The sequence below is a fragment of the Cariama cristata genome, unplaced genomic scaffold (genome assembly GCF_000690535.1).
Source record: "Cariama cristata isolate BGI_N322 unplaced genomic scaffold, ASM69053v1 scaffold11335, whole genome shotgun sequence".
In the NCBI taxonomy this organism is placed as follows: Eukaryota; Metazoa; Chordata; class Aves; order Cariamiformes; family Cariamidae; genus Cariama; species Cariama cristata.
The window spans coordinates 85477-96282 of NW_009618168.1; the positions used below are offsets into that span (position 1 = coordinate 85477).

Genomic DNA, 10806 nt, shown 5'->3' on the forward strand with positions numbered 1-10806 from the left:
AGGGAACTGAAGGAAAAGTGGAGAAATTCAAGTTTACCTGAATTGGCAAATTAATTATATAATTTTCATTGGTGTTTAAGATGTTATTAATTGCTGACATCAATAAAGATACAAAGCCAGCTATCTATCTTATGATCTGAAGGGTAAGACTGTAAACCATGTATCTCAACACAGACTCTTACAAACTGTCTTGCCCAGCAGGGCATGAAAAACGGTTTGCATGAATTCTGAAATACTTTCAAAGGATTATAAATTCAGAACCGTGTCAGAAAAAGATGTGTAGAAGGACTAGTCAGTGCAAGTGAGCTTTATTGTGTCCTAATAAGTTTCAGTCTTTTAAAGTGCTGTGTCATTAGCAAGCATACAGCACTCCAGTGCCTAAAATGACAAAATGACAGCAGTGTTTCATAATGCAGATAATTTAATGCACATTTGGGTTTGCATTTGCAGTAGCAATGTTGGTTTATGCAAAACTGAATAGGTGAATTGAATTCCAGCAGAATGAACATTCTCACAACAGACAAAGTAAAACATGAATATACAGAAGGTGATTCAGACATACAGTGCAGGGTAAAATTCTGTCTCATTCCAGAGTGTGTAAGGAAGGTCAGGGAACCATTAATATTGCGAAAATAATGCTTAAATGCACTTTAAGTGTTAGAAAGACCTGGTGCTGGCCCTTTCCACAATAGTGAGTTTTACGCAACAGTGGTAGTGTCCTGTTAGGAAAAAGCTATAGTGTTGTTATGCATACTGTAGTATCTATATAGGTTCATGACTGAACTGATATTTCAGCACAGTTTGTAATGATTCTATGCATACTGTTAAGCAATCAAGTAAACAGCTTCATTGGTAGTGCTGTGTACAATTTTGGTTTAAGAAGGAGGTAGTAAGTACAATCCTGAGATGTATAGGTTGCACACTTGCTGTAGCACAAGGGCCAGCCTGTGATTTTCAGTGTCCTCAGTGTCTTACAGGAGGAATATAAGCAGAGAAGACACAATCAAATCCTATCAATTATTTTTGCACTAATGTGTAATTTTTACTCTTGCCAAGTAAATATGTAAAAGTAGTTGCTCTGTACTCAACGTGTCTGCTCCCTCTATATGTTCAGAGTCATATATAAGTAATTCAGTAAAAAATAGCACACTTCTAGTGATTAATAATTCATAAGCCTCATACCTCTTTTAGCTACCTATTAGGACATGGATTCTGCTTTTTCTTGTGTTTGCTAAGGAACAGTCATCTGCACAATTATGCGGATCTTGCTAAGACCATCAAAATTTGAGCATGCAGGTGTAACTGAGCCAGTTTGGTCCACACAGTTTGCATACAGGTGGTGGTGATGTGAGGCATGAGAAGGGGAGAGCTCAGCTTGGCACTCAGTGTATTCAGAGCTGTGAGGAGGAGCAAATGTTTTTGCAAGAGATGTGAGCAGTTAGAAATCACTTCAGGATAATAAACCTGGAACCCATGGTGTTGTTTCACTGTGCTTTTGTTTTGGAGAACTACTGTAGGCAAAAGCAAGGAGGAGATAGCACTTTTCAGCCAGGTGTTGTAAGGCCATGCAGAACTGTGCACAGCTGCTGTCACCTGGAATTGAAAAGGCTGGTTTGTAAGAGCACGAGAGGCATTTGTAGAGAGCCACCTTCTCTTTAACAGCACATTTTCTGTGTGCAGTGCTTCCCACTAGCCTGGGTTGACTTTGAAGGGTGGGGATAAGTCTCTATACTAGTCTGAGGGGGGAAAAACTCTGGATCCTGAACTGCTAAAAAGAAGCAGTCTGTGTGCCAGAATCTGGGTTAGATTTTGTGAAGAACCACAAAAAATCAACAACTGCTATGTTTCTTGAGCAGTAAAAAGTGCTCTGAGTTTTTACTGGTTAGAGCCTATTTGAATTCCTCCTAGACAGTGTCATTTTGCCTAGTAAACATACTTTGTAGATGGTACAGGATATTATTTAAAAAATAATTTCTTATTTTACTGAAAATATTAATGCCTTGCTAATAAAAAGACCATTAAATAAATTTTAAACTGCTCCCTAAAATGCCTTTGTTGCTTTATTCTAATTAGACACTTTTTTTACATGAGAGGTTTTGACAAAGCATTATGGATACAAGTGGAAATAAAACCTGTAATTCTTCTGTGGCTGAAGTCCTCAGTCCAGTCATAATTCAAAGCAAGATATATAGTTGTTGTGATGTGTTAGTGTTACTAAATTCCCAGAAAATATTTTCCCTAAAAAATCGTGTGATATGTGATTCAAAGTTACATTTTCAAATAATGTTGTGATGCAGAGAAAAATTTTATTGAATGAATTTTGAAGTCAAGTTTAAAATAATAATATGATCCTGTTTTTCTTTGACAGAGTATCAAGAAGAAAAACACAAGTAAACAAGAGATGAGCACATACCTGCGATTCATAGTCTCTCGTATGAAGGAGCGGGTGAGTCTGAAACGGAAGTTTACTGAAGTCTTGGGTTGCACTGTAGAGGATGCATTACAGTTGGCCATGTGTGACTGTGCAGGGAGGAGGGCTACAAGAAAATGTCATTTTATTTCCTGTCATAAGTGGTGTGTGTGTTTCAACATACACTTATCAGGTCTCAATGCTCGGATTAGTATCATTCTGGCAGGAGTATTTTATGCCATGGGCCTGTGGCTCCTCTGAAATGGACATTTTTCAGGTCTGAGACACATGTAATCTGTCAGATTGTGAATCTGATTGTGAATTGACAGTTTGGCTGTCGGTATTCCCCAACTGAAATATTCCAAACTATTGCAATTTTAATGTCTTTTGTGTTTTAAGCAGATTCTAAATGCAGTAACTTACACTGTCTCATGGTCCTTTCAGGCTATAGATCTAAACAAGAAAGGGAAGGACAACAAACACCCAATGTATAGAAGGCTGGTGCACTCAGCTGTTGATGTTCCTACTATACAGGAGGTAGAGTGACTTGCTTTCTAACTTCCATACTGTTTATAGTGTCATTTAACAGTGAAGATAAACCTTAAGGACTAAAGCACTAATCCTGTTTAATTCTCCTTATGATCAGTATTTCAGTATTGTATCCAGCATTGGATATGGGAGCTTAAAATTTCAAATTTTTCCTCATAAATAGGCAACTGAGTAAAACCATTTTGAGTGGTGCCTAGTTTTCAGACATAGAGTATCCTCAGTTCCTTTTGTACTAAGGTTTTACTAGGAGCTGTAGGTAGTTGAAATCTTTAGAGGAAGTACCCTTTATCTAAGTCACTGAATATGGATGTGAGTGCCTATGTTTGCATATCGGGCCCAATGCTTCTGACTATATTCCAGTTTTATTCATTATGCTCTTGTGTAGGTGTCCACTTTATAAACATCTAAATGATTCATAAAGAACTAATCACTTTGTTGATCGTGAAAAAACAAGACTCACTTAAAACATCTGTTATGCATTAATTGTTCCAAAAATAAAGTACTAGTAAATACGTTGTCCTTTTTTTCTGAACCAAAGGTCTGACCATGACTCATGCAAATCAACTGCACATGACCGAAATGAACAGCATATTCATCTTTATTCAATGCTGCAACTGGATTACTATGCAGTACTGTAGTATATCTTGCCCTTTACAACCATAGATGTGAAAAGCCTTTGTTTCGTTATTGTTATTGAAACACATGGATAAACAATAGCTTCATTGACAGTTTTGGAGACCAGCACTGCTGGCTGACTTGAAGTACTGGCAACACTGGTTGAGCCTGAAAATAGGTCAGGCTTTCCTTTCACTGTGTCACCTTCACCTGCTTCCACAGATGGTCTTTTGGCCTTGATAACATCTGAGAAACTGATGATGTTTTGTTTGATGATTGGAATTCTCATAGGTGTTCTTGACAGAGCACAACTGAAAATGCTGCATTCTTTATCAGACGAAAGACCATAATAGGACAATGAACTGCATGGCTCCATGTAGTCATTTGTTACGAGTTTGGAAGACTAAGACAGTCAGCCTTCATCAGAAAACACTGACTGTCAAGTGAAGATCCTGGAAGTGTAAAGGCAGTCAACATTGATTTGAAACTAGCTGATAGTTTAAGGTGCAAAATCTTCACCTCAGGGAATACATTTTAATTTGAACAAGTGTTCTGAGCCAAACCTTATGATGAAGGTACTCCAGATTCACCCTGTTACAACCAAGAGAATTTTTTTTAAAACTTAGTCAGATATTAAAGCACCTATTTATTTCTGGGCATTGCATAAAGGGACCAATGCAGCCAATGTTCAGGTAGTAACAAACCACGTCAAAGAGCTGTAAGTATTTCTTCTGTATGCAGGAAAGGCAGTGTCTGATCTGTGTTGCATAATGCAGATTTCTGTGAAAGCTTCTCTGCATAAAACAGCTCCAGCACTTTAACAGTTTTTTCACAGTCTTATGTTTTCTTTTGTGTAGAAAGTAAATGAAGGAAAGTACAGGAGTTATGAGGAGTTCAAAGCAGATGCTCAGCTACTTCTACACAACACAGTGATTTTCTATGGAGGTAAAATACTACATTTACTGCTTGCTTTATTTGATTTATCTTTATCTGTAGGAAACTCACAGGTTCAGGATTGAATTTGGTATTAGATAATCTTAAGTGTGGATGAGGTCATTTGAGAGTCTAAAAATCAAAGTTGCAAGAGGACTTTGAGGGTCTTTTCTGGCCAATCTACTAAACAACTATTTTCATCCTCTCTGGCTAAACCTGTTAGTGGGAATTTCCACCTTTGCCATCCTGTTTCTTCTGCAGCCTGAGTCATAAGTCAGTCTGTACTGCAGATTTCTGCCAGTATACATACGTTGTTCTAGGGTGGAAAGAGGTCTGGTCTCTGATGTGCTGTGTCAGCTACAGACACGTGTTTTTCACTTGTGGGCAATATCTGCCATATTGTGACAGTGAATATAGCTACATCCACACTAGAAATGTCCTGCTGGTGCAGTGTGTGGAAGTACAGCCATCAGAGAAGCTGCCAGCCACTGGGAAGGTAATAAGTGACTGATACGGTGGGACAGTCTGATTGGAAGTGGAAGAACACCACCACCATGTCCAGAAGCTATAGCGAGGTTCTACAGAGCCATCATTTCAAGAAGGATGGGGTTCTCCCCTGCAGACACGGCTCATATCAGGGAAACTGGGAGGAGGGTGGGACCAGTGTATTTGCAGCATCAGGAGATCCACAGTGGTGTTGGTAATGAAGGAGCGATGTGAATGCGCTAATAGAGAAATACACAAGTGTAAAAGGAAACACATAGTGATAAATAGTCTATGAAGCATTACTCCGAGCAGAAATACTTACGTGATTGTACCTGTGTTCCTGTCAAGTGGTGATAGCAGAGGGCCATGTTTTAGGACAGTTGCAGTGTGTCATTAAGACCCTAGCAGAGAAAACAATTGGATCCATATTAAGAGCAACCCTGTCTCCCTGCTGCCACTCCTCAGATGTGTACTTGTATTGTTCATTTTAAAAGCTCCCAACAGTATTTTTGCATATAAATATGAAAGAGAAAACAAATATAGAACTGATTGTTGGAAAATTTTAACTGGAAGGGTTATCCAAGGGACTAAATTATGTTTTGTATTCTCAAGCAAGACAATTATAGCATGAAAGTCATAGCAATGACAGCTGCAAATCTTTGTGAGCAGTGTGATCGTACTGTGATTGTTCATATAATTTATTTTTAATTTATAGCGGACAGTGAACAAGCTGATATAGCAAGGATGCTTTACAAAGACACATGTCATGAAGTAAGTAGTACCAAGTAACCAAGATGTGGACAAGATACTTGATTTTTCATTTCAGAATCTAAGAAAATTATTCTTCATATTACAAAAATAAAAAGGGTGTGAAGTATGTTATAAATTTTCCCCTAACTTTCTAACAGCTGATTCAGTATTCCTTTTTCTTTTTTTTTTTTTCCCCAACTAGACTTATCATTTGGAAAATACCAATATTCAGATTTTAGTTTTGAAAATAATCTATTAATACATAGTTGGACTAGAAATAATTGTACTTGCTAATATAAGTAGAACTTGAGGTGAGATTCCTACCATATTCTGTAATTGGCATTGAAACATTTCTCAACTTTCAGAGGAGACCAAAAAATAAAGCTAGAGGAGCTGTCACACTTTATTTGTACAGCTGAATTACTTCTTTCAGAATGTATATTAAATATTTGATGAATTTAAATGAACTATTCTTTGCATTTTAGCTATAATAAATCATTAAGAGTTGAATTAGTCTCTTCCTTCTGCCTCATTTTTCTAAAACATGAATAACATTTCTGCAGTTTGTCTTTCATCTACTCTCAGCTCACCTCAGTTTCACAGCTCTAGTTTGCACAAACAGAAGTAACTCCACCAAACTAGCAAGCAGGGCTGAAAAATTTTACTACTTAAGAGACAGGGATACTAGTGAAGTCACATAAATAGGATTTTTTGGGCTTATTTACCTTTTTTTTGTTTTTCAGCTGGATGAACTGCAGCTTTGCAAGAACTGTTTCTATTTGTCAAATGCGCGACCTGACAATTGGTTCTGCTATCCTTGTGTATGTTGCTGACACAGATTTTTATTTGTTTGATTTTCTGTATAAAAGCCTGCAGTTTTGGTGTCATTAATGCATTGAATATTCCATTTCAGTAGGCTTGTTTCAAAAGGATGGTTAAGACTCTGTAAGCCTAGATATTTTACACAAGTGAAATGTTGATTGAAGTACAAAGCTGTAACAATATAGGTTATAAAACTTGGTTATCAGCCAGTTACAACAGTTTCACAAGAAAATAAGGAGCTTACAGAAATAAAACCTTGTTCCTGGATGAAGCTATAAAGACAAGTTTAAATTTTGGGCTGCTTAAGATCTCTGTTTTCCACAGACAGTTACACCCTTCTCAGACTTTGCATTTTTTTCACTTTGATCCAAGCAATACATCTAACAGGGAAATACATATTGTAAGAAGATAAAAATGAAAATAACACTAGTCATAAACAACAACCATATTCTTAAGATACTAGTGTAGTATTACAGCAAAATATTTGTGGGAGATATCAATGTAATACTTCATATCCAGTAATAAATACAACATTTTTTCCAGATACCTAATCATGAGTTGGTTTGGGCCAAAATGAAAGGCTTTGGGTTTTGGCCAGCCAAAGTCATGCAGAAAGAGGACAATCAAGTTGATGTTCGTTTTTTTGGCCATCACCACCAAAGGTAATTTATTAATACCATGTGCTGCTTTTTACAAACAATACTTAGAAGAATTTATCTCATCTATCATGTTGTAAATCCTGGCTCAGCTAGTTGCCAACATTAGAAAGACTGAGTACTTTGCCATAATTGTTTCAGAAAATTTAGAGCTCAGTCTAACACATCCAAAGTTGCCAAATGGCTCAGAGATTCCCTTTCCACAGTTACCATAGGGATGTTACTTAATGCCATTTTAATTAAAGCAAGCAAGTGAACTTCGGCTGTTTCTTCAAATCAGTAGCAGCCTGCTAATCCAGGCCAAGGTGAAAATTGGACAGAAATGTACTCTTACTACCAGCAGTATTGACTGTGTGCAATTTTCTTTTCTGAGCAGACACACTGCAATTTTGTGTTTTAGTAACATAATATACATCACAAATGTTTCTGTCTCACTGCTAGAACATTGACAGAGCTCCTGCTGTGAGCCAGTTTGCAATTTCAGAGAATAACTCTTTACATTGGAAACTTCACTCTTAGATATCAGCTTTTACTTCCGTTTCCAGTTGTTTGTTCAGCATTTGGGAGGGTTATAGTAGTGTTATTACAGTGGATGTACTGATTTTTTTTGCTATTTCATTTATATGCCTATAATGGGAGGAGAGGAGACATTTGCAAAGTAACTCATGGTCTTTGGGAAGGTCATGTATTTTGGTGCGTCCCAAAAGGGCCTAGACAATTCAGTAACAGTGTTTTATGAGGCTGTTTATTTAAATTGCTTTTAGTGTAACTTGCACAGTATATAACATGTTTTCATTTGTTATATGAACTACAAAGATTTTCTAATAGGCATAAAGTGGGTAAAGGATCTTTATTTGTGTCACAATCACAGAATGATTTACCTTGAATCTGTTTGCAAATACAACTTAATCTCATTAGTAATTTTGGCATTAAGTTCACACAACTTCAAACTATTTAATAAAGTAACGTAACACTTGTAGGATGAGGTGCTTGCAACTTCTTAAACGTGCGCTGACAGAAAAGGCAAAATACATTTTACTAGAGTGCCCTTGCTTAGTTACTGTGCTGGACTTGGACAAAAGGCCAAATTCCAGGTTGGTGTAAATTAGCATTGTTTCTTTGACTTCACTGAAATGAAATTTATATTGCAAGAACTGAGAATCTGTCTGCAGACATTTAATTTGTTACAGTATTTACTCTGTTATTTACTCTGTAGATGTGCATGGCAGTGACTCTCTTTCTTTAATGTCCAGTGTTGCTTGATATAACCTTTCAAAATGTCAAGAGCTGCCCATTGAACTGTATGAGGACTCTGAAAATACTTCAGAGGACAAAGTACCATTGGAACCAAGTTACTGGCATCAGTTCAGTCCAAAAGAGCATGACAGTCCCCACATGAGTTCAGTCCTGATAGACAGGGGCCCACACTACAAAATGTCTCTATTTGAGGTGATAATTTGGTACATTCCGTGACAGTTTTAGCAAAGAGGTCAAGGGCTAAATTGGATTAGCATACAAACCTCAAGTAATAATGTTTCTGTGTCCGACTCAGGGCATTTAGCAAGAGAGCAGGTAGGAGATCTGACTGCTGTTGGTGCTGTGGGAGGTTTGTGGCTCACCAAAAGTGAAAGAGACTTTCAGCCATAGCACCCACAGCTAACAAGGGCTTATAATAGCACAAATGTCGAATGGTATGCAGTCCATTTTTTTTCAAATGTGTTTAATATACAAAAATTCTGAGTAAAAAGGAATTGTCAGTGATTGACCACTGTGAAAAACTGCTTTTGAAGTCAGTTTCTCAGTTTGAGATCCTTCATCTGTATTTCATGTTTCTGAACCTGTCTGTACTGTGCATTCAAAAGGGCCTGGATCCCCTCTGAAAACATTCAAGATATCACAGTTAACATCCATCGGCTGCACGTGAAACGCAGTATGGGGTGGAAGAAAGCCTGTGATGAGCTGGAACTGCACCAGCGTTTTCTTCGTGAGGGGAGATTCTGGAAATCAAAGAATGAAGATAAAGGGGAAGAGGAGGCAGAGTCGAGTATCTCTTCTACCAGCAATGAGCAGGTGACTGCTGCCACAATATTAGCAATCAGGGCAATTTATTAAAGGGTACCAAGATGACATATTTTTGATTGATCTACTATTAAATTAGCCTTGTGATCTGTCTGCAGTTTTGTGGTGACAAGAAGAGGGTTCAAAGACTTATTTTCCCTATGTTTTGTAGCTCAGTAATAGCAAGAATATAGAGTTTTCCTCTTTCCTTAGTTTCTTGGATGACCTCTGGGAAGTTTCGAAATGTTTGTCACCTACAGCACCTTGATGAGACAGACCAAGATTTCTAAAGTTAAATAGGAATGTTCAAGTTAAATGTCATGGATATCAGATAAACTGCAACACTGCCTTCTTGGACTCCCATCAAGGGACAGCCCTGTAGCTGTTCAGCCGTTTTACAGCTGGAGTATGTTCACTGTATTCTGCATTACAGATCACTGAGTAACACCAACCATGACATTTTCAACTATTCCAACCAAAGTTAGGTGCAAACGTTACACTTGAGGACCATGTGACCAGCAGCTAATTAAAGTAATTAAAAATAATTCCGCAAAACAAGAAAAATTGTATTGCTTGAACAAAGGTGAAAAGCACAAAGGGCCAAGGTACAAAACTTTGCATTGCCATATGGAAGTTCCCCTTATCAGAGCTGAACCTTGCTAGTCATCCATTGTCCAAGAGGGTGTTCTATATCCACTATTACTGACTTGGCAGTAAGACTTTTGTAGCTTGCAGGATACTTCTTTGTATTTTTGACAGCCTTTTCCCTGGCAACATCTTCTTTCCTCATTTAAAACCACTATCCTCTCTCTAAGTCTGTATTTTAAAAAATCAGCATGTTTTGACCTTCTTTCTTTGCCCTTTTGTTGTCCAATTTGTAGCTAAAAACTTAAAGCTTATAAAACTGGATGTTGCATTAAGGGGATGGTCCTTATCAAAGTGATTTTAGGTTTTTTTTAGCCCGGTTTGCTTAGCTAACCCTTTGTAGCCCCTTTATTTAATGTCATGTATGCAGTCATGCAACAATGTATGATGAAACAGGAAGATGGTCACAAATAATATTTACGAAAGAGAACAGTGGCATTTTCCCAGTTTTTCAGAAATGTCAGTCATAGGGTTTGAAGTGTCCATTTGTATAGTTTCTGTTCCACCAGAACTGTTCATCCTTCACTTGGTTAATGCTTATACCTGTTTCCCTGGTTTCCCAGACATGGGAATATAAGAGTAGCCGTCAAACTCAGGGCTCTGCAGTAATCTGCCATATCCTGTCACTAACACCAGCTACTACTTGATGCTTCAAAGACAGGAGTAAGAACTTCTCTGTAAGCCATTGTAAGATAGTATACCATCCACTTAGATCTGACCCTTGTTTCTGTTGCTGGAGATTGGCTTTTATTCTAAAGCATGAAGTTTTGTACCACTTCAAGCATACAATTATGATCAATAATAGTAATCATAATCAATTATAGCAAGTCTGGATAATCTTACCATTTTACCATGATCTGGACAGGCTGGATCGATGGGCCG

The 10806-nt window shown here is 37.6% G+C and overlaps 1 protein-coding gene across 1 annotated transcript in view; it reads left to right on the plus strand.

The window, feature by feature from the left end:
* LOC104162102 (zinc finger MYND domain-containing protein 11) overlaps window positions 1-9291 on the plus strand; it is a gene marked incomplete at its 3' end in the record, with an annotated part of 50215 nt that extends 40924 nt beyond the window's left edge. Inside the window, exons 5-11 of the mRNA XM_009700753.1 lie at window positions 2369-2446; window positions 2855-2947; window positions 4432-4519; window positions 5709-5764; window positions 6487-6564; window positions 7109-7227; window positions 9084-9291. Of these exons, the coding sequence (XP_009699055.1) occupies window positions 2369-2446; window positions 2855-2947; window positions 4432-4519; window positions 5709-5764; window positions 6487-6564; window positions 7109-7227; window positions 9084-9291 (720 nt within the window). The remainder of the gene's footprint in view (window positions 1-2368; window positions 2447-2854; window positions 2948-4431; window positions 4520-5708; window positions 5765-6486; window positions 6565-7108; window positions 7228-9083) is intronic.
* Between the last annotated feature and the right edge of the window lie 1515 nt (window positions 9292-10806).